Source organism: Pecten maximus, chromosome 17 (genome assembly GCF_902652985.1).
Source record: "Pecten maximus chromosome 17, xPecMax1.1, whole genome shotgun sequence".
NCBI classification, from domain to species: domain Eukaryota; kingdom Metazoa; phylum Mollusca; class Bivalvia; order Pectinida; family Pectinidae; genus Pecten; species Pecten maximus.
In genome coordinates this window covers 6,351,180-6,376,296 of record NC_047031.1, presented here as the reverse complement: position 1 = coordinate 6,376,296, position 25,117 = coordinate 6,351,180, and the positions used below count along the sequence as shown (strand labels likewise).

At 36.6% G+C, this 25,117-nt stretch overlaps 1 protein-coding gene across 2 annotated transcripts; it reads left to right on the top strand.

Moving 5' to 3' along the window:
- The first annotated feature begins 179 nt into the window (after positions 1–179).
- On the top strand, positions 180–23,725 carry LOC117315741 (TBC1 domain family member 15-like). Of its 2 annotated transcripts, none has more exons than XM_033870092.1 (12): positions 180–891; positions 1,710–1,948; positions 3,984–4,059; positions 4,940–5,034; positions 6,532–6,779; positions 9,206–9,309; positions 9,538–9,670; positions 13,982–14,063; positions 15,064–15,154; positions 17,427–17,575; positions 19,950–20,106; positions 21,953–23,725. In XM_033870092.1, exons 1-12 carry the CDS (start codon positions 872–874, stop codon positions 22,077–22,079), a joined length of 1,521 nt encoding a protein of 506 aa, XP_033725983.1. In that variant the 5' UTR covers positions 180–871; the 3' UTR covers positions 22,080–23,725. The 2 variants fall into 2 exon arrangements, with proteins under 2 accessions (XP_033725983.1, XP_033725984.1); XM_033870093.1 differs by having other exon boundaries at positions 181–891; positions 19,965–20,106.
- The last annotated feature ends 1,392 nt before the right edge of the window (positions 23,726–25,117 follow it).

Here is a 25,117-nt window from a genome sequence, read left to right as displayed (position 1 = left end):
AACATTCCATTTGAAATTATTTTCCTGATACAGTAAAATATTTGAACTACATTGATTAATAAAGGATTGTGTTAAAAGTCAATGGAAATAATCTTCAATATATTTTAGAATTCGTTTCGTTTAAAATATAAGTACGTATATATATTACCCATGTAAACACGGATCTGTAAACAATCACTTTCCCTCTCTATTTATTTTCCTTTTCTCTTGGCTTGTCAATCCCACCTTACTACATCTAAACAACGACGGTTTATTTTCAATAACGTCGAATTCGTCACGACTTCTGGTGTTGTATACATTCACACAATATCTTATTTCGTTTTGTGATACGCAAATAAACATCAACAACTTGGGGGATTAGATCACTTCCGGAAACAGATCGGACATTGTCGCATTCGTCTGCAGATGCTGTGTGCAGGATGGCCGAGTAAACAGAGAATATGTCGGGGATGACGAACAGTCATATACTACACATCCAAGTGTTAGAGTGTTTGCCTTATTAAATAGTCTGGTAAATTTGTCTGATAAAGGTATCCCTCATAATCTGCATTTTTCTGACAATGTTTTCACTTCTTGCCAACTAGGGCAATGTCTGATAGGTCGACTGTGTGTCAGTCACGGATATGCTGACTTATGATGACCGTTAGGAGGCTGTGTTTGATGTGGATTGTAACTTTAATCAATGATATGACGTCAGTAGTGCATGTACCTAGCTGCCAAAGCTATGCAGCTGGCATGTAAATTGTGTAAGAAGAAAACTTAAAAAAACATCAAGGATAAAAAATTGGAGGCCATGTACCATTGACGCTGAATGCTGCAGAGAGATGGTATTGTAAAAACTTGTGGAATTTGATATTTCTCTGAAACGGAAATGGCAGACAGTGACGGAAGGTATTAAAAGAGTTTTTATCAAATTCAAATGTGAATACCAGGTGGTATAGACATTATGTTGAACAAGGAAACATGTTGTGTGTGTTTTGACTCTTGATTCTTGCCTTTCAATATAAACATACTGTATGTGGATAATCAGGGCTCAATGTATGTGGTGCCTATTTTGTGGCCTTAATTTACCACTGGCGACCAGTTGTTGACCTACAATGTATAAGGCATCTGCTGCATGCGCGCAGCAGGTGCCTTAAAAATGGTCACTAAAAACTTGTGTAAATTTGTGATTTGGTTAATCTTTCAAAGGTTGCAGTCAATCACTTTCACAATCGTAAAAGTTACAGAGAGATGTTATAATGTATCAAAGAATTAAAAGATTTTTTTTCTAAAAATAAAAACAACTTAATTAGCAGTGACTCACTTTTCCAATTAGTGCCTAGATTTTATGACTTGGTAGCCAAATAGACCACCTGGTAGAAATATCAACTTTGAGCCCTGTTAATAAGATTTGATTTAATTGTGATCACTGATCATGAACTTTTACTCTTTTGTCTTCAATATCAGCTCACCAGAGCAGATAACCCTTGTGAGCTTGTATTGATTGCTACGAGGGATGATTGATATGTTGTGAGCCTTGTATTGAAGGAGGTACTCAAGGATGTTTTTTTTAAGTCATTCGAGCATTCACCTTCAATTAGAAAGATAACGATAAGATTTACAATCATAAACGCACCAGTCAGTGCTGATCATTAGAAACTTGAGTCTTGAACTTTTAATTAAAAGTTTTGTGCTCAAATATTTTTGTTTTACTTTTTAATTTGCAGGCCAGAAATTGTTGATGAATCTTTCGAATTCATCGATTATCCAGAGGATGACGTGGCTGGACGTCAAGGGAGAAGAGGTCAAGGGTCAGAGCAGCAGTCACATGGTTCAGAATATGGATGGTTAAATGATGGAGAATCATCACGCGGACCACCAGTTACTGAGGAGATGTTTCAGCAAATGTTCGATGAGGACGGTCGTATCGTAGATGAACACTCCTTACGTAAAGCGGTCTTCATGGGTTAGTTGACTATCGCACCTTTCACTGATGTATATAATTAATATTATTCATTTACATTGATGTAAACATTCAACTCTCCCTATTTATTTAACATGCATGCATGCACAGTGCATGGCTGCTGTTTGTGTTTATTTGGTAAGTTGATCGAGAAACGGGCCGTTCTGAAACAGGCCGTTCTGTGCTGTGATGGTTGTGTCCTTGCACAAGACACTTTACCTTAATTGCTAATTGGATGGCATGCAACAGGCCTCACATATATGTTCAGTGAGGTAGTCACCAACTACTACAAGGAGACACTACCTCAAAATAACCCTGGCTGCTTATACTGGCCATGCGGTGATAAATCCAGCAATATAACAAAGTATTGTTATAGATAGACAATGGGATAATCAGGAAATAAGCATCAATGTTTTTGTAGATTTATGTTTTACTGGTTTAATTTCCTTAAAATGTTCGATCTAGAACATATTGCACTTTTGAAAATATCTGATTAAGAAAATTTAGGTCAAATTTGGAAAAACACAGGACTGGTTTTCAATTAGTTATTGGGCTCCATGCTAGAACAACTGACACCCCCTGAAAGTATTTGACAGTCAAAGTGAAAGTAGAATTGATAGGCTTATTATATAATTACTAAGAATAACTTGTGTGGGCAGGTCATTGAGGGACTGACATTCCCCTGTTTAACCCTTTTTTTTAGCTCACCTGGTCCGAAGGACCAAGGTGAGCTTATGCCATACCGTGGCGTCCGTCGTCCGTCCGTCCGTCCGTCAACAATTGACTTATTTGACTTCTTCTTCATAACCGCTGATCAGAATTTGAACAAATTTGGTCAGAAGCATCCCTATGGGTAGGGGACTCAAAATTGTACAAATGATGGAGCTGACCCCCTGGGGGCCTCTGGGGTGGGGCCAAAAGGGGTCAATTTGGAGCTATTGATATAAACGACTTCTTCTCTGAAACCAATCAATGGCTATCGCTCATATTTGCCAGGTAGCATCACTATGGGGTGGGGATTCAAAATTGTACAAATGAAGGGGCTGACCCCCCAGGGGCCTGAGGGGCGGTGCCGAATGTTGTCAATCGGGCTATATTCATATAATTGACTTCTTCTCTGGAACCAAGCAATGGATATATCTCATATTTTACTAGTAGCATCACCTTGGGGTAGGAATTTGAAATTGTACAAATGATGGGGCCGACCCCCCTGGGGGCTGAGGGGCGGGGTCAAAAGGGGTCAGTTTTGCAGAATTGATATAAATGACTTCTGCTCTGAAACTGTGACTGTCGCTCATATTTGCCTGGTAGCATCAATCCCTATGGGGATTGTACAAATGGTTGGGCTTAGTTTTTGCTCCCCCCCCCCCCCCCCAGGGGCGGGGCCAAAATTGGTCAATTTGCTTAAACAACTTTTTCTCTGAAACTAAGCAATGGATATTACTCACATTTGTATGGTAGCATGGTTATGGGGTAGGGATTCAAAATTGTATAAAGGAAGGAGCTGAACCCCCAGGGGACAGAGGGCAGGGTCAAAAGGGGACAATTGGTCTAAACAAGTTCTTCTCTGAAACTAAGCAATGGATATCACTCACATTTGTGTGGTAGCATCCCTATGGGGTCTCGCCAAAAGTCAATTTCATTTCATGGAGTAATGCACTTTTTGGCATTTTTAGTGTTAAAATGAAACCAATGTACATGCACCCATATAAAATGCTTATGATATATATTGACATAGCAATACCAGCGACAAATATACTTAAGCATCATTCTTGTTTCATATCTCATGAAACCAGGTGAGTGATACAGGCCCTCTGGGCCTCTTGTTTAGTTTCATAGGGGTATGAAAAAATGTTGTTTGCAAACTTCTGTAAGAATCCACTATACCTGGATTCATACAGTTTGCAAACAAAATTTTTTTCATAGTTTCATACCCCGATGAAACAAAACAAAATTGACATCAATGCTTAAATGATCATTGCCTGTATATCATTAATTATTGTTGTGTTGGTGGATCACTAAGAAATTTGATTTGTAGGCGGAGTTGATGTGTCAATCAGAAGAGAGGTGTGGCAGTTTGTGTTTGGACTCTACCCTTGTACATCCACCTCCAGGTAAATATTTACGCAAAATTAAACCACAGAATTTAAATGTTTAACTTGTAAAATTAGGTACTTCATGTTTCAAAACCAAAGGGTTACTTTTATGTTCTGGCTGATACATATATATTTTTTTCCCATTATTTCTGTTTCAATTTCATGTTTTTCTGCTAAAGAGTAGTGACCATTGTTTTTTTTTTTAATTATTATTTTTTTTGAATCTATCAAAATACCGTATATCAGGTTTTTTTAGCGTATGCCAAATTTCGCGTTTTCTGTACAAAATGACAAGTTTAATTTTTAGCGTATTTCATTTTTAGCGTTTTCACAACGTGTAATTCAAATTTTAGCGTACATATGTTTCATATACAACAAAAACGAAGAAGTACAGTAATAATAATTTATCTACACGTTTGTTTGCTTCAGCAAACTCAGGTCTGTCCCTGACCGGATTTTCTTTGTCCTTCCGTGTAACGATTACAAATCGTAGCATGGCCATGTTTCACTCGGCAATGCGACTCTCGTTATGATTTCAAATAGATCTATACAAAGGACAAAACATATGGTCAACTGTGAGTACATTTTTATTGAATAATACAGTTCAGTCGAGTCGCGGCCAATTAAGCACACCTGTACACGGCATGTGTGAACAGGTGATCGGTTCATGAAAACACCCCTACAAGGGAGCTAACTCTTACTGTCAAATGTGATCAATGTTAGCGATATCTTATAATTCGCGACCGAGTCTGGTCGCGAAAATAGTGAAAAATTAGACACTCGCTAAAAAAACCTGATATACGGTAATTGCCTCTGATATTAAATCGAAGATTTAAAGAATGCTTAATTTTCATATGGGACACTGATTACTATCTTTATTTGATGTGAATTTTTTCAGGGAAAGGGAGGAGATTCTTTTGGATTACATTATGAAGTACCATGAACAGAAGGCTCGTTGGAAAACCATGCTGGTATTGGACTCTAAGCCTGGAGGTAACCTAACGTTATTGTTTTATACATATATTTTATTGTCTGGTATAGACCCTCAAGAGGTATACATATATTTTATTGTCTGGTATAGACCCTCTAAGGTATACACAAATTTCATTTGTCTGGTTTAGACCGTCTGAGGTATACAAATATTTTATTGTCTGGTATAGACCCTCTAAGGTATACAAAATTTCATGTGTCTGGTATAGACCGTCTGAGGTATACAAATATTTCATGTGTCTGGTATATAGACCCTCTAAGGTATACAAATATTTCATTTGTCTGTATAAGACCGTCTGAGGAATACACAAATTTCATGTGTCTGGTTTAGACCGTCTGAGGTTTACAAATATTTAATTTATCTGAAGGTAGACTAACGTCATCGGTTTATACAAATATTTCATTTGTCTGGTTAAGACCCTCCGAGGTATACAAATATTTCATAGTCTGGTATAGACCCTCCGAGGTATACAAATATTTCATAGTCTGGTATAGACCCTCTGAGGAGACAGGTAACATTTATACATAATTTCAGTGTTTAAAGGCACATGGTCATTGCCATAAAATATCGGGAAAATATCAGTAGTACACATAGTGCTATACAGATTTAAGGCAAACAAGTGCAGTTTATGCTTTAGAATTAGAAATAAACCCCCTAGAAAAAAATTAATGTATACAAACCTCCCATCAATGTAGAATTTCGCCTAAGACTTTGACACGAGACACACAAACTATATTGGGAAAATATAGTACACACAAATACATTTTTAACAAATACATAACTTCACAGCTCAATCTAATTGAATCCAGAGTTAAAGGGAGGTAACTGATCAAAATTTTGTCTTGAAATGAAAAGGCATCATTGAAGATTTTCACAGGAAGATTAAAACGGTTGTATCACAATTTAGTAACGGTTTTATTCATTAGATAATGTGTTGCATTTATTAATTATTTAATGTTTGAAACTCGAGCTTGTTCTGTAGAATTAATTGATTTGTATTTTGTTTGTAATGAAAAGGTCTTCTTGACATATTCAGTTTATCCAATTAAATTAAATTGACCAGTATATAGTAATTAAATATATATATTTATAAATGACAGTCTAGAAATCTCAAACAAGTTCAGTTTTCGATAAATTTTCTTATGACTGCTTAAACGTTTAAAAAAAAAAGATGACTTAAATGGTAAGGGCCATTTCCAAATTATCAGTATGGGAGGGGTGGGTGGCATATTTTGGCAAACTTGATGTGTGTAAGAGTTGATGTACTAAAACTGACAAAACTTGATGTTTGTATGAGTAAGTGTACTAAAATTGGCAAAACTAGATGTGTGTACGAGTAAATGTACTAAAATTGACAAAACTAGAGTAAATGTACTAAAATTGACAAAACTAGATGTGTGTACGAGTAAATGTACTAAAACTGACAAAACTAGATGTGTGTACGAGTAAATGTACTAAAACTGACAAAACTAGATGTGTGTACGATCTGTTCACCACAGCCACGGCCCTGGAGCAGGGACTGATTGGCCGATACCAGGTCGAGGATCCTAACAACCAGCTACAAAGTCCGACCACTCCCCCTCGAGGTGTCATGTCACCAATGGAACTTCACTTTAAAAATGAGAATGCAGCTCGTGTGTCAGTAGACCAACCGGACTTCAGTATTCTGTCCAAGAATTTTACAGATATTGATGTAACCACCCCGGAAATGCAACAGAAGATAGACTTCATGAAAATACAATCCCAGGTAGCGTGCTTAATCATTTTAAAAGTCATGAAATATCATCACAATTTAATAAAAAAAAAATCAATGAACAATTATTGATTGATAATGAACACCATAGATTTGACACATGATGAAATTCGGAGGTCATAGCTATAGGTCAACATCAAAGGTCACACAGCATAATAATCAAGTTTGACACAAAGAAATTTTGGTGGTTGTAGATCTAGATCAATCATAAAAGGGTCAAAGACCGATTTCGAAAAAAAAAGAAAAGATAATTACCATGTATCTTGTTAATTACCTGGTATCTCGTTAATTACCAGGTATCTTATTAATTACCGTTGTTCAAAAGGTGATTAGCTTAATCATTTGATTAGTGAAAATTTCATTCCTCATTTGTTGCAAAACCAGTGAGTATATCATCTTTAAACTATGCCAGTTGAAAGAGAGTTAAGAATTAAAGAATTCCATAAAGCTTTGTCAAGCTAGTTGGACCAGAAATTATTTCATCAAGATTTGAAAAATGTTGTTAAAATGTGATTAGCCTAATCACCTTTTGAACAACTGGGCCCAGGTATCTCGTTAATTTTCAGATATCTTGTTAATTACCAGGTATCTAGTTAATTACCAGGTATCTTGTTAACTACCAGGTATCTTATTCATAACCAGGTATCTCGTTAATTTTCAGATATCTTGTTAATTACCAGGTATCTTGTTAATTACCAAGTACAGTGGAACTTCGTTAACTCGAACTCGGAAAACTCGAATACCTCGCTAACTCGAAGTTCTTCGTCAGTCCCTGCCAAATTCTCTCTTTATCATAGTAAAAAAAACTTGGAAAACTCGAATTCGGAAAACTAAAAAAACTCGGAGAATACGAAGTGAAAATTTGGTCCCAACAATAAAAACCCTACTTGAAATGATCGAATAACTCAAAGTATCATGTTTGTGTCCAACAACGATCGGTTGTAAACGAATTCCGTTTGTATCGGCACTACAATTCTACCGATTATTATACGCGATTATAAGTGTTTCTTAAATTCATGAAAGAAAATTGTTGGTGGAATCTTATAACAATAGGTTACTGTCGGTGATAAAAATTACTATTTTACTTACATCAGGTAATTTCCTAAGGCGGTCGCCGATAATAGTACACACGATAGTCAACAACTCATCTACCCGCTCGCTAAAGCGGAATTATCTCTGACACACCGGTAGATCTACTTGGCTGATGTTTTTACAGGTGTAGAAATGAAACAGTCACCGGTGCCTTTTAAATCTGTAAACTGCTGAAACAATAGCGCAATTACTGCCGAAGTGTACAGAGTACGACTGTAACGATCAGTGCTGTCTATTAAATCGGATAAAACGCCCGCTCTGTTACAGTAACATTTTATACGCACATGCACAGTACCAACTTCCTGTGCTAATACACATGGAAATGGCGTGGTTGTCGGTAAAACGTAAGTTGGACTATCAAACACTATTTTATATGTCCAATATAAGGTAATGGTTCTGTTACATTATACATATAATCTGTGTTAAGTTTAAACGGTTATTTGATATAACATTAATAAATTGTTATTCGGTTGAATTCCATTTTATCGTTATTCCTTTTGCAAACATGACATGAACATCATATCGTTATGGAAGTGACTAAGTGAAAGAAACTTTATCGAGACTGTATATCGGCAAAACTACACCAAACTACGAGTGTCAAAACGAAATACATTTTTGTATTACATATACATTTACATGTATTGACCAGTCTTTACACTGAACTGATGAGCGACAGAGCGGATAATATTGACAAATATTGACCAAACTTTTCACCAAAAATGACAACTCGCTTAATTTGAACACATGGATAACTCAAAGTTTTCTCGTGGTTCCGTCGAGTTAACAAAGTTCCACTGTATCTTAATTGTTATTCATCAGGTGATTGTTAATTACAGGTATCTAGTTAATTACCAGGTATCTAGTTAATTACCAGGTATCTAGTTAATTACCAGGTATCTAGTTAATTACCAGGTGTCTTGTTAATTACCAGGTATCTAGTTAATTACCAGATATCTAGTTAATTACCAGGTATCTAGTTAATTACCAGGTATCTAGTTAATTATCAGGTATCTAGTTAATTACCAGGTATCTAGTTAATTATCAGGTATCTAGTTAATTACCAGGTATCTAGTTAATTATCAGGTATCTAGTTAATTACCAGGTATCTAGTTAATTATCAGGTATCTTGTTAATTACCAGGTATCTAGTTAATTACCAGGTATCTAGTTAATTACCAGGTATCTTGTTAATTACCAGGTATCTTGTTAAAGAATTAACTGATTAGGGGATGAGGATTTAAACCCTAGCTTACTTGAACTTTATTATCAACGACATATAAAGTAATCATCATTGACATTATCGCTTCTATAATGTTGGTCTTCAAACAGGTGTTTGTAAACAGACAGAAGGTCGATGTGAAAAATCTGTGGACGCATATACGAGTGATTGACAAAGATGTCCCTCGCACAGACCGGGATCAGGAATATTTCAGGTAAGATGTCTCGCAAGGAGAGAGAACAGGAGTACATTTATTTTGTCTATATACAAGTTATCAAAATACAGAATTAATTATATTTGAGAAAACAATGTAATTATAACCCATACTATTTATCAATTAAAAAGGTTTGGGTACATGTACATAGAAATTACACTGAATCAAGGGGATGGGTGGTAGGATGTTTTATCGGAGTACCCGCTCACTCTGATTTTATCTTCACAGTGGAGCACGGAACCCCCACCTAACGGTGTTACGTGACATACTTGTGACCTTTGTAGCATTTCATCCCGGTATTGGTTACGCCCAGGGAATGAATGACATACTGGCCCGCTTCCTTGTTGTGTTTGACTCGGAGGTAAGTTGATACTGAACAATAAAGTGTCTGTTGTGACAGCTTAAACGAGTTAGTGATTCGTATACAAATTCTGTGTCTGAGTTAGTGATTCGTATACAAATTCTGTGTCTGAGTTAGTGATTCGTATACAAATTCTCTGTCTGAGTTAGTGATTCGTATACAAATTCTTTGTCTGAGTTAGTGATTCGTATACAAATTCTGTGTCTGAGTTAGTGATTCGTATACAAATTCTGTGTCTGAGTTAGTGATTCGTATACAAATTCTATGTCAGAGTTAGTGATTCATGTACAAATTCTCTGTCTGAGTTAGTGATTCGTATACAAATTCTCTGTCTGAGTTGGTGATTTTTATACAAATTCTCTGTCTGAGTTAGTGATTCATACACAAATTCTCTGAGTTAGTGATTCGTATACAAATTCTCTGTCTAAGTTAGTGATTTTTATACAAATTCTGTGTCTGAGTAAGTGATTCGTATACAAATTCTCTGTCTGAGTTAGTGATTCATATTCAAATTCTGTGTCTGAGTTTGTGATTCATATACAAATTCTGTATCTGAGTTAGTGATTTGTATACAAATTCTCTGTCTGAGTTAGTGATTCGTATACAAATTCTATGAGTTAGTGATTCGTGTACAAATTCTGTGTCTGAGTTAGTGATTCGTATACAAATTCTTTGTCTGAGTTAGTGATTCGTATACAAATTCTCTGTCTAAGTTAGCGATTTTTATACAAATTCTGTGTCTGAGTTAGTGATTCGTATACAAATTCTGTGTCTGAGTTAGTGATTCATATTCAAATTCTGTGTCTGAGTTTGTGATTCATATACAAATTCTGTATCTGAGTTAGTGATTCGTATACAAATTCTCTGTCTGAGTTAGTGATTCGTATACAAATTCTTTGTCTGAGTTAGTGATTCGTATACAAATTCTTTGTCTGAGTTAGTGATTCGTATACAAATTCTCTGTCTGAGTTAGTGATTCGTATACAAATTCTCTGTCTGAGTTAGTGATTCGTATACAAATTCTCTGTCTGAGTTAGTGATTCGTATACAAATTCTGTGTCTGAGTTAGTGATTCGTGTACAAATTCTTTGTCTGAGTTAGTGATTCGTATACAAATTCTGTGTCTGAGTTAGTGATTCGTATACAAATTCTGTGTCTGAGTTAGTGATTCGTATACAAATTCTGTGTCTGAGTTAGTGATTCGTATACAAATTCTGTGTCAGAGTTAGTGATTCATGTACAAATTCTCTGTCTGAGTTAGTGATTCGTATACAAATTCTCTGTCTGAGTTGGTGATTTTTATACAAATTCTCTGTCTGAGTTAGTGATTCATATACAAATTCTCGGTCTGAGTTAGTGATTCATACACAAATTCTCTGCGTTAGTGATTCGTATACAAATTCTCTGTCTAAGTTAGTGATTTTTATACAAATTCTGTGTCTGAGTTAGTGATTCGTATACAAATTCTCTGTCTGAGTTAGTGATTCGTATACAAATTCTATGAGTTAGTGATTCGTATACAAATTCTGTGTCTGAGTTAGTGATTCGTATACAAATTCTGTGTCTGAGTTAGTGATTCGTATACAAATTCTGTGTCTGAGTTAGTGATTCGTATACAAATTCTGTGTCAGAGTTAGTGATTCATGTACAAATTCTGTGTCTGAGTTAGTGATTCGTATACAAACTCTCTGTCTGAGTTGGTGATTTTTATACAAATTCTCTGTCTGAGTTAGTGATTCATACACAAATTCTCTGAGTTAGTGATTCGTATACAAATTCTGTGTCTGAGTTAGTGATTCGTATACAAATTCTGTGTCTGAGTTAGTGATTCGTATACAAATTCTGTGTCAGAGTTAGTGATTCATGTACAAATTCTGTGTCTGAGTTAGTGATTCGTATACAAACTCTCTGTCTGAGTTGGTGATTTTCATACAAATTCTCTGTCTGAGTTAGTGATTCATATACAAATTCTCGGTCTGAGTTAGTGATTCATACACAAATTCTCTGAGTTAGTGATTCGTATACAAATTCTCTGTCTAAGTTAGTGATTTTTATACAAATTCTGTGTCTGAGTTAGTGATTCGTATACAAATTCTCTGTCTGAGTTAGTGATTCATATTCAAATTCTGTGTCTGAGTTTGTGATTCATATACAAATTCTGTATCTGAGTTAGTGATTCGTATACAAATTCTCTGTCTGAGTTAGTGATTCGTATACAAATTCTATGAGTTAGTGATTCGTGTACAAATTCTGTGTCTGAGTTAGTGATTCATATACAAATTCTGTGTCTGAGTTAGTGATTCATATACAAATTCTGTGTCTGAGTTAGTGATTCGTATACAAATTCTCTGTCTGAGTTAGTGATTTTTATACAAATTCTGTGTCTGAGTTAGTGATTCGTATACAAATTCTCTGTCTGAGTTAGTGATTCATATTCAAATTCTGTGTCTGAGTTTGTGATTCATATACAAATTCTCGGTCTGAGTTAGTGATTCATACACAAATTCTCTGAGTTAGTGATTCGTATACAAATTCTCTGTCTAAGTTAGTGATTTTTATACAAATTCTGTGTCTGAGTTAGTGATTCGTATACAAATTCTCTGTCTGAGTTAGTGATTCATATTCAAATTCTGTGTCTGAGTTTGTGATTCATATACAAATTCTGTATCTGAGTTAGTGATTCGTATACAAATTCTCTGTCTGAGTTAGTGATTCGTATACAAATTCTATGAGTTAGTGATTCGTGTACAAATTCTGTGTCTGAGTTAGTGATTCATATACAAATTCTGTGTCTGAGTTAGTGATTCATATACAAATTCTGTGTCTGAGTTAGTGATTCGTATACAAATTCTCTGTCTGAGTTAGTGATTTTTATACAAATTCTGTGTCTGAGTTAGTGATTCGTATACAAATTCTCTGTCTGAGTTAGTGATTCATATTCAAATTCTGTGTCTGAGTTTGTGATTCATATACAAATTCTGTGTCTGAGTTAGTGATTCGTATACAAATTCTCTGTCTGAGTTAGTGATTCGTATACAAATTCTATGAGTTAGTGATTCGTGTACAAATTCTGTGTCTGAGTTAGTGATTCATATACAAATTCTGTGTCTGAGTTAGTGATTCATATACAAATTCTGTGTCTGAGTTAGTGATTCGTATACAAATTCTCTGTCTGAGTTAGTGATTTTTATACAAATTCTGTGTCTGAGTTAGTGATTCGTATACAAATTCTCTGTCTGAGTTAGTGATTCATATTCAAATTCTGTGTCTGAGTTTGTGATTCATATACAAATTCTCGGTCTGAGTTAGTGATTCATACACAAATTCTCTGAGTTAGTGATTCGTATACAAATTCTCTGTCTAAGTTAGTGATTTTTATACAAATTCTGTGTCTGAGTTAGTGATTCGTATACAAATTCTCTGTCTGAGTTAGTGATTCATATTCAAATTCTGTGTCTGAGTTTGTGATTCATATACAAATTCTGTATCTGAGTTAGTGATTCGTATACAAATTCTCTGTCTGAGTTAGTGATTCGTATACAAATTCTATGAGTTAGTGATTCGTGTACAAATTCTGTGTCTGAGTTAGTGATTCATATACAAATTCTGTGTCTGAGTTAGTGATTCATATACAAATTCTGTGTCTGAGTTAGTGATTCGTATACAAATTCTCTGTCTGAGTTAGTGATTCGTATACAAATTCTGTGTCTGAGTTAGTGATTCGTATACAAATTCTCTGTCTGAGTTAGTGATTCATATACAAATTCTGTGTCTGAGTTAGTGATTCATATACAAATTCTGTGTCTGAGTTAGTGATTCGTATACAAATTCTCTGTCTGAGTTAGTGATTCGTATACAAATTCTATGAGTTAGTGATTCGTGTACAAATTCTGTGTCTGAGTTAGTGATTCATATACAAATTCTGTGTCTGAGTTAGTGATTCATATACAAATTCTGTGTCTGAGTTAGTGATTCGTATACAAATTCTGTGTCCAAGTTAGTGACTCATATACAAATTCTGTGTCAGAGTTAGCAAAGAATGCACCAACTCCTGTTTGGAGGGTGTATATATTATCTTGTGTATACTGTTTGGAGGGGGTGTATATTATCTTGTGTATACTGTTTGGAGGGGGTGTATATTATCTTGTGTATACTGTTTTGATGGGGGTGTATATTATCTTGTGTATACTGTTTTGATGGGGGTGTATATTATCTTGTGTATACTGTTTTGATGGGGGTGTATATTATCTTGTGTATACTGTTTTGTGGTGTATATTATCTTGTGTATATAGGACTGTATCTGTGTTACAGGTGGAGGCCTACTGGTGTTTCCGTAACTACCTGGACCGCATACAGGAGGAATTCACAGAAGAAGGCATGATGAAAAAAATAGGTGAGTTAGCTCCCTTGCCACACTGATCACAGATGTTTCCATATCTGATGGTACAAACATTTTATATAAAAAATAAAGATGGACTAAATGCAAGTGATTTAATGTTACTCTTAGGCAAATCTTGATGAACGCTCTCAAGGGCTGTATTCATCTCATTATGAACTGAATGTTTTCATGCTTTGATAAGAAGGCCCCATGCAGGTCATAATGTTTGTTTTTTTTAATAAATTGCTTGCATTTGTGCAGGAGATGGGCACAGCTGGCCTCAATTCTACAGTAGACAGATTTAATAGATTAATTCACCCCATATATTTGGGGTGAAATGGAAGATTCTTGAGTTGATAAATATGAGGCTTGCCCAGTTGTGTAATTGTTACCAGGCATGATCTATTAACAGTTAACATTGTTTGAAAGATACCTATATTTTTGTTCCATAACTGGTTCTTTAAATTATATTTTTAACAAACAATCAACACAGAAAGATATAATAAGGGAAGATCTAATTATCTTCTGTCATAAGGTCAAGGTTATCTGCTACTAAAGGTTAGTCACAAGGTCACATTTATCAACTGTTACAAGGTCAAAGTTATTTTCTGTCATAAGGTCAAGGTTATCTACTGTCACAAGGTCAAGGTTGTCTACTGTCACAAGGTCAAGGTTATCTACTGTCACAAGGTCAAGGTTGTCTACTGTCACAAGGTCAGGGCTATCTACTGTCACAAGGTCAAGGTTATCTGCTGTCACAAGGTCAGGGTTGCCTTCTGTCAAAAGTTCAGGGTTATCTAGGTTACAAAGGCAATTTTAAGGTTATCTTCTGTCAATGTTAAGGCTATCTATTTTCATAAGTTCAAGGTTGTGAATTTATCTGTATGGCTTGTAGGTAAACAAAGCATCAATGTTATAACATATTCAGTGTTCTGTACGATCAGTTATAACAATGTGGACCATAAAACCTCAAACGATATCTGACCATGTAATTAGGTGTCTTTGTATGTTGTAGATCTGGTGGCGATGTTACTGAGGGAGATGGACCCAGAACTGTTAGACCATCTTAACAAAAATGACCTCGGAGATCTCATGTTCTGTCACAGGTAACACATCACCTCATGTTCTGTCACAGGTAACACATCACCTCATGTTCTGTCACAGGTAACACACCACCTCATGTTCTGTACAGGTAACACACCACCTCATGTTCTGTACAGGTAACACACCACCTCATGTTCTGTCACAGGTAACACATCACCTCATGTTCTGTCACAGGTAACACACCACCTCATGTTCTGTACAGGTAACACACCACCTCATGTTCTGTACAGGTAACACATCACCTCATGTTCTGTCACAGGTAACACACCACCTCATGTTCTGTCACAGGTAACACACCACCTCATGTTCTGTCACAGGTAACACAGGTAACACACCACCTTATGTTCTGTACAGGTAACACACCACCTCATGTTCTGTCACAGGTAACACACCACCTCATGTTCTGTACAGGTAACACAGGTAACACACCACCTCATGTTCTGTACAGGTAACACACCACCTCATGTTCTGTCACAGGTAACACACCACCTCATGTTCTGTCACAGGTAACACACCACCTCATGTTCTGTACAGGTAACACATCACCTCATGTTCTGTCACAGGTAACACACCACCTCATGTTCTGTCACAGGTAACACACCACCTCATGTTCTGTCACAGGTAACACACCACCTTATGTTCTGTACAGGTAACACACCACCTCATGTTCTGTCACAGGTAACACATCACCTCATGTTCTGTACAGGTAACACACCACCTCATGTTCTGTCACAGGTAACACAGGTAATACACCACCTCATGTTCTGTCACAGGTAACACATCACCTCATGTTCTGTCACAGGTAACACATCACCTCATGTTCTGTACAGGTAACACACCACCTCATGTTCTGTCACAGGTAACACTCAACCTCATGTTCTGTCACAGGTAACACACCACCTCATGTTCTGTCACAGGTAACACATCACCTCATGTTCTGTCACAGGTAACACACCACCTCATGTTCTGTCACAGGTAACACACCACCTCATGTTCTGTACAGGTAACACACCACCTCATGTTCTGTACAGGTAACACACCACCTCATGTTCTGTCACAGGTAACACACCACCTCATGTTCTGTCACAGGTAACACACCACCTCATGTTCTGTCATAGGTAACACACCACCTCATGTTCTGTCACAGGTAACACACAACCTTATGTTCTGTCACAGGTAACACAGGTAACACACCACCTCATGTTCTGTCACAGGTAACACAGGTAACACACCACCTCATGTTCTGTACAGGTAACACACCACCTCATGTTCTGTCACAGGTAACACACCACCTCATGTTCTGTCACAGGTAACACAGGTAACACACCACCTCATGTTCTGTCACAGGTAACACACCACCTCATGTTCTGTCACAGGTAACACACCACCTCATGTTCTGTACAGGTAACACACCACCTCATGTTCTGTACAGGTAACACACCACCTCATGTTCTGTACAGGTAACACACCACCTCATGTTCTGTCACAGGTAACGCACAACCTCATGTTCTGTCACAGGTAACACAGGTAACACAGGTAACACACCACCTCATGTTCTGTCACAGGTAATACACCACCTCATGTTCTGTCACAGGTAACACAGGTAACACACAACCTCATGTTCTGTCACAGGTAACACACCACCTCATGTTCTGTCACAGGTAACACATCACCTCATGTTCTGTCACAGGTAACACACCACCTCATGTTCTGTACAGGTAACACACCACCTCATGTTCTGTACAGGTAACACACCACCTCATGTTCTGTCACAGGTAACACACCACCTCATGTTCTGTCACAGGTAACACACCACCTCATGTTCTGTACAGGTAACACACCACCTCATGTTCTGTACAGGTAACACACCACCTCATGTTCTGTACAGGTAACACACCACCTCATGTTCTGTCACAGGTAACACACCACCTCATGTTCTGTACAGGTAACACACCACCTCATGTTCTGTCACAGGTAACACATCACCTCATGTTCTGTACAGGTAACACACCACCTCATGTTCTGTACAGGTAACACACCACCTCATGTTCTGTACAGGTAACACACCACCTCATGTTCTGTCACAGGTAACACTCAACCTCATGTTCTGTCACAGGTAACACAGGTAACACACCACCTCATGTTCTGTCACAGGTAACACACCACCTCATGTTCTGTCACAGGTAACACACCACCTCACGATACACTATTTTTGTGACCTAATTTTGTATTTATATTTCATTAACAATCATGTTTTTTTGTGATAAATTACAGGTGGCTTTTACTTGGGTTCAAGAGAGAGTTCAGTTTTACAGACTCACTGCGCTGTTTTGAAATCTTAAGTAGTCATCATCTCGAACTCTTCTCTATGGAAGCCGAAAATGCTCGACGCAAGGAAGTCATGAAAGAGTTTGAAAATTTTGGTAAGTTTAATTAATAACAACTGGAAATTGATAAGAATGTGATAGAATAATGGGTTGTTCAATTTTCAAGTCAGTGGAAGAAATTTCATACCATGTTTACTGTTGTATGTAATTACCATGTCTATCTGGTAACAAGACCATGTCAGGTAATAGGTATACAGATCAGGTAATAGGTATACAGATCAGGTAATAGGTATACATGTCAGGTAATAGGTATACATGTCAGGTAATAGGTATACATATCGGGTAATAGGTATATATGTCAGGTAATAGGTATACATATCGGGTAATAGGTATACATGTCAGGTAATAGGTATACATGTCAGGTAATAGGTATACAGGTCAGGTAATAGGTATACATGTCAGGTAATAGGTATACAGGTCAGGTACCAGTCAGGTAATAGGTATACATATCGGGTAATAGGTATACATGTCTGGTAATAGGTATACATGTCAGGTAATAGGTATACAGGTCAGGTAATAGGTATACATGTCGGGTAATAGGTATACATGTCAGGTAATAGGTATATATGTCAGGTAATAGGTATACATGTCAGGTAATAGGTATACATGTCAGGTAATAGGTATACATGTCAGGTAATAGGTATACATGTCAGGTAATAGGTATACATGTCAGGTAATAGGTATACAGGTCAGGTAATAGGTATACATGTCGGGTAATAGGTATACATGTCAGGTAATAGGTATATATGTCAGGTAATAGGTATACATGTCAGGTAATAGGTATACATGTCAGGTAATAGGTATACATGTCAGGTAATAGGTATACATGTCAGGTAATAGGTATACATGTCAGGTAATAGGTATACATGTCTGGTAATAGGTATACATGTCAGGTAATAGGTATACATATGTCAGGTAATAGGTATACATGTCAGGTAATAGGTATACAGGTCAGGTAATAGGTATACATGTCAGGTAATAGGTATACATGTCAGGTAATAGGTATACATATCAGGTAATAAGTATACATGTCTGGTAATAAGCCCTATATAATGTCTGACATTTAGCTCATATCTAGTTATAAGCCCATGTCAGGTAATAAGCCCATGTCTGACATTTAGTCAATGTCTGGTAATAAGTCCATGTCAGATAATAAGCCTGTGTCTTGTAATAAGCCCATGTCTGGTAATAAGCCCATTTCTGACATTTAGTCCATGTCTGGTAATAAGCCCATTTCTGACATTTAGTCCATGTCTGGTTATAAGCTTTTGTCTGGTGATAGGTCCATGTCTACTGGTAATAAGCCCATGTCTGGTAATAAGCCCATATCTGGTAATAAGCCCATGTCTGGTAATAAGCCCATATCTGGTAATAAGCCCATGTCTGGTAATAAGGCTGTGTCTGGTAATAAACCCACACATGTCTGTTGCAGTTTCATAAAAATGCTGACATTTGTTATTCCAATATTGTCCTTCAATAAGCCAACCTTCCTCATTGATAAAAGATTGTGTATAAACCTCCTGGGCTTATTACTGGATTATCTGCAAATAAGCTGCATGTAGTAATCCTTTTTCGTATTTGTAACATTGTCAATTTTTAAGTGGGTATTTGTGGGTAAATATAGTACAAAACATTTATGCTAGGGAACCGACTTATTTGAGGGAAAATACCATACTAAGCTTTACATTTTAGGACAGGGCTTATTTGAGGATACATATGGAACTAAACTCTAGATTTTAGGACAGGGCTTATTTGAGGCAAAATACAGTACTAAACTTTTACACTATTGGATTGGGCTTATTTGAAGATACAGTATTAAACTTTATGTAACAGAGCGCAGGATTAATTAAATTTAAATCACTGCCTCTGCTAGGGATCAAACCCGGGACCTCTGGCTTACTAGTCTTACGCTCAACCGATCGAGCTAAAGAGAAGATCTCTCTAGCCAAACGGTATATTGCGGCTAGTATTTACCAGGGTTACATACTCTCCCTCCAGGAAAGAACTCGTCCTCGAGTTTCAAGAGGTAACAGCGATGCTTGTGGAGCAATCCTGAGTATTTTTCCCGGGTCCCTACATGGGCGCCAATATAACAGAGCGCATGATTAATTAAATTTAAATCACTGCCTCCGCTAGGGATCAAACCCGGGACCTCTGGCTTACTAGTCTTACGCTCAACTGATCGAGCTAAAGAGAAGATCTCTCTAGCCGAGCGGTATATTGTGGCTAGTATTTACCAGGGTTACATATCGAGCTAAAGAGAAGATCTCTCTAGCCGAGCGGTATATTGTGGCTTGTATTTACCAGGGACTTATTTGAGGATACGGTATTAAACATATTATATATAATAAGATATGTGGTACGTAAAGATAGCTGTTTCTCCTCTAACAATGTCCTACAATTGTTTTAGCGTACATATTTCCAGGAGGAGGGACACGGTCCGAACAGTTGACGGTCAGCTTGGACTACACGTTTGAACTTTTTATGTGTCTGGCTCTGCTGATGGATTGTAAAACAGACCTACTTAACTGTGTGGACTCTGCCATGGTGTTCTGTACTATCAACAGGTAAATAATCTTTCAATTTTAATCATCTTGACTCCTGGATATTAAGGAGCTGCGGTAGCTCAGTCCTATAGAGCACCGGGGACTTACCCTGGTAGTCTCGGGTGTGTAGTTCAACGTTCCCTACCTGTGTCAGTTTGTGTTTCTCAGGAAACTGAAAACTGAACGGTCTGGGCTGTCATGATTGTGTCCTTAGGTAAAACACTTCTCCCTTATTGCTTTGGATTACATGCAACCGGCCTCTCGTATCTTGTTCAGTGAGGTAGTCACCAGCTACTACATGTTGACTCTAAATGACTCTGGGTGTCACCGTTGATAAACCCTGCAAACGAACAAACCTAATACACTATGGGTGTCACGGTTGATGAACCCTGCAAACAAACAAACCTAATACACTATGGGTGTCACGGTTGATTAACCTTGCAAACAAACAAACCTCATAAACTGGGTGTCACGGTTGATTAACCCTGCAAACAAACAAACCTAATACACTAATACACAGTTAAACATGTTGTAGAGGACACCTCTATATAAAGGACACTTGTCTATAAAGGACAGACTCGTCAGACCCACTCCTTCTTATTTACTATATGATTAACCTCTGTATAAAGGACACCTGTCTATAAAGGACAGACTCGTCAGACCCACTCCCTCTAATTTACTATATGATTAACCTCTGTATAAAGGACACCTGTCTATTGAGGACAGACTCATCAGACCCACTCCTTCCTATTTACTATATGATTAACCTCTGTATAAAGGACACTTGTCTATTGAGGACAGACTCATCAGACCCACTCCTTCTTATTTACTATATGATTAACCTCTGTATAAAGGACACCTGTCTATAAAGGACAGACTCGTCAGACCCACTCCTTCCAATTTACTATATGATTAACCTCAGTATAAAGGACACTTGTCTATAAAGGACAGACTCATCAGACCCACTCCTTCTTATTTACTATATGATTAACCTCAGTATAAAGGACACCTGTCTATAAAGGACAGACTCATCAGACCCACTCCTTCTAATTTACTATATGATTAACCTCAGTATAAAAGACACCTGTCTATTGAGGACAGACTCGTCAGACCCACTCCTTCCAATTTACTATATGATTAACCTCTGTATAAAGGACACCTGTCTATAAAGGACAGACTCATCAGACCCACTCCTTCTAATTTACTATATGATTAACCTCTGTATAAAGGACACCTGTCCATAAAGGACAGACTCATCAGACCCACTCCTTCTAATTTACTATATGATTAACCTCAGTATAAAGGACACCTGTCTATAAAGGACAGACTCATCAGACCCACTCCTTCCAATTTACTATATAGTTACCTCAGTATAAAAGACACCTGTCTATTGAGGACACTTTGATCTGTCCCTTTGGTGTCCTATATAGACAGGTTTTTGTTGCTTAATTGATTGGAATCGGGGGAAAAGTACAGTAGATTCGTTGATGAATTTCTTTTGAAGAATAAAGAGGATTGGCAGCCAAATTGAAAGCAAGTCAATTAAATGATCAGTTGACCTCAATATTTGTTTGAAGAACATTTAAGATGTTTATTTGGCTAATAATTTCAAAAAAAAAAATTCAGATCTCTATATGGGGGGGGGAATATAACAACCATTATCATCTAAAATTGTATTTTGTGGAATTATCAGAATTGTTGATTGCAATCTGTTATGTGATATTGTTTCATTAAATGATAAGGTCGAGAAAAAAATCTTCAAGCAAAAAAATTTTTATTTCTTACCAACAAAATGTCCCCCAAATCTACAGTGCAAGTGACTCAGATCAGATAAAACCAGAGATTATTTTTTAAATTTTTTTTCCAGTTTAAAGATCGATTTGGAGGAAACATTGACAAAAGCAGCAAAACTATTCTACAGGTACTGTAAAAAGACTGTCGAGGAAAGTTTTCTGATGGTTGACCCTCCGAAAACCTCCGTGGCGAAGAGGTGACAAGGGAGATCACTCCTGTTTGAACGATGATTGTGATTGATGGAATATATTCAGGAATCATACCCAAGAATTTCCAGTCGTCTGAAGAAATCAGCTCCAGGAGGACACCATGCTAGCACTATGAATAGGGACTTTGAAAGTTTCATGTTTGTTGAAGAGGTTGACAAATTTAAATTGAATGACTATGAAAGTTTTTATACCATTTAGGTGAAGAAGTTACAAAGCAAACATCATTAATTTTTTGCGAGTGAAGAGCTTAGTTATATGAAGCATTACTTAGATTTTCTGCAAGTGAAGAGCTGAATTACCATACAAAAGTTATTGATTATTTGCGATTCAAGAGCTAAGTTACGAAGCAAAAGTCTTATCACAGACGAAGACATATAAGATACAAATCCAATGTGTTTGGTTTTTTTGGAAATGAAGAGCCAAGTTACAAACCGAAAATGTTTCATTTTTTGTGAGTGAAGAGGTTACAAAGTAAACGACTTTCAAATTTGTTTTCATTTACTTACGAAAATATTAGCAAAGGGAAATAATTCAAAAATTTTGTACTTGTTGACAAAAGGTTTAATAGAGAAGTGAATGGGAGTTGTCTGGTTTTCCCCTACATGGCTTGTATGGCTAGTATCACCACTGACATTAAATGTGTTTTGCCCGTGGAAGAAATGGTTAGCGAAGGGACGGCCGTTAAGTCTTGTGCGTGTGGAAAAAACAACTCTTGCCAAGGAATTTTTCTAGTCTTTCCATGTTAACATCCATGGTTGTTAATAAATTTGATTAAGAATTTGTGGCAAAGATCATAAAACATTAATTATGGAATCAGTGATAATTTTAGTGACATATCCCCATTAAAGATGTACTGTTAATAGGTTGTACTTAAACCTTTGATATATATGTACATTTGTTTGTACATGTACATGTACAATGTAAGTCTTGTGTATGCAATCATGGAATATATATACAGGCGACAACTTAGCTGTAATTTTTCGGTAGATGAAAATATAAATATGATGAAAATCATGAAATTTTATCGTGATTTATCATGATTTCAATGATTGCATGTTTTTGTTAGTTGGACAACACACCAGTAAGCTTAAGGGGGGGGGGGGGGGAGTCTGTGTTGGATCAGAGACAATGGAACACAGTGTGTCAGATCCAAAACACTGGAACAGACTGTGTGACACTGAATCTGTGCTGGTTCGGAAACACTGTAACACTGAATCTGTGCTGGTTCAGAAACTCTGAAACACTGAATCTGTGCTGGTTTGGAAACACTGTAACATACTGTGCCGGATTGGGACACTGAAACACTCGGTGTTGGACCAGAAAACAGTAACACTGCCGGAAACAGTGATTTCTCAGGGCTTCTGGACAAGAATTTTAAAACCTTTGATCAAATAAAAATGGTCATTAGGCTGATAAACAATTAACAGTACTGTATCTGTCTAGATCAGTTAGCAATGTATGTGTTAATTAAAACTGTTAATTATATACATGTACTTGTGTTTGAACAATATTCTAGATTAGGATTGATTATCTGGTTGACAACAAGTAAATTGGATGTCAAATCCTTAATCAGTTACCGTATTTGTTAGTAATAAGGACCCAGAGCGATTAGAAAAAATATTCTCAAAAAGGAGAGAGGGGGGGGGGGGGGGGGGGGGGACTGAGGCCTTAATAAGTCAATAAACATGATTAAAGTTAGTGCAAAAGTCTACACTTTATGTGATTGCTGACAGCCATTAACTTTCTTTTTGTTTTAAACAAATTTCACTTGACAAGTACTCACTACATTTGGCCAAAGAAAAAAACTAATTAAGGATGCTCTCTACATATATATATAATTACTGTGCAATGAAGAGAACTAGAATCAGATTGACCTGAAAAAAGCTGAATAGTCAATTCATGTCAAGAAATGAACCTCTTTTTCAGGTATTTCGGATTTTTTTTCAGGTCAAATTTACCTGAAGACAATTAGCCTGTGTATTACTGAAGAACTACAATGTATATATATGTATTCACTGCTAAGTACTATAAGCAGCTTCAAATTGGCACATTTTTTTTTTTTTTTTTTGCAATTTAATTGATAAATTAATATTCGCTGAGATTTCACAGGAAGCTGATATTGTTCTTGTCAGTTTTTTAAATACATGATTTAATTAAGAACAGTACAGTCTTCTACAGAAGGAGCTAATAAGTTTTTTAAATGTTTTTAACTTGAAATTTTCAATGCATTTTGTTGTATTCAAGTATCTTGAGTATAACATGGGGTTGGACATTGAACCATTAAGCTCAATAATATTTACTTTAAGTATGTATTTGATAAACTTTGTACGCCAGACCAAAGAATTTATGAGACAATTAATGTACATGTACTGTCGGAGATCGTCAGAACAATGTTTGGCTGTAGAAATAAGAATGCGATGTTGTTGATATATTTGATCACATATATATCCGATAAAAAATAATTGCACGCATCACTGCATCAAGCAGACATATGACTTTAATGTGTTCCACACTAGTTTTGTTGATATAAAAACAACTTGTTGTTGTTGATATTTTGGTATGTTACATTCAATATTAAAGGGGCAATCCTTCATTTGAGTAAAGTTTAGGTCGTCAGAATTAAACTTGCTGGAAAATATGTCTTTTTACCAAGTAGTAAAACTTATGATATTTACATTAATACGGCAGTTTTACTCTCAAAATAAACCGAAGTTCTTCAAGTATTAAGTCCTGAAAATTCTTAATTTGACCCGAAGTATCACTTAATTACCACAAAGACATACTGTATTTGCATACGATACGCCTTTTTCCTGTACATTTCGGCATTAATTTCATTACCTGTAGGCACAAACACTCATATAATCATCGTTCAGACATGTATTTCATCAGTAGAATATGTGCATGTTTCTGATGTCCTAACGAAGGAATGCCCCTTTAAGTGGCTGGACGCACAACTTTAGATGCAGGCTAGCTGTATACATTATAGCTCTGGATGACAGACAGACAATCCTACCGGAGAGTAGACAAGG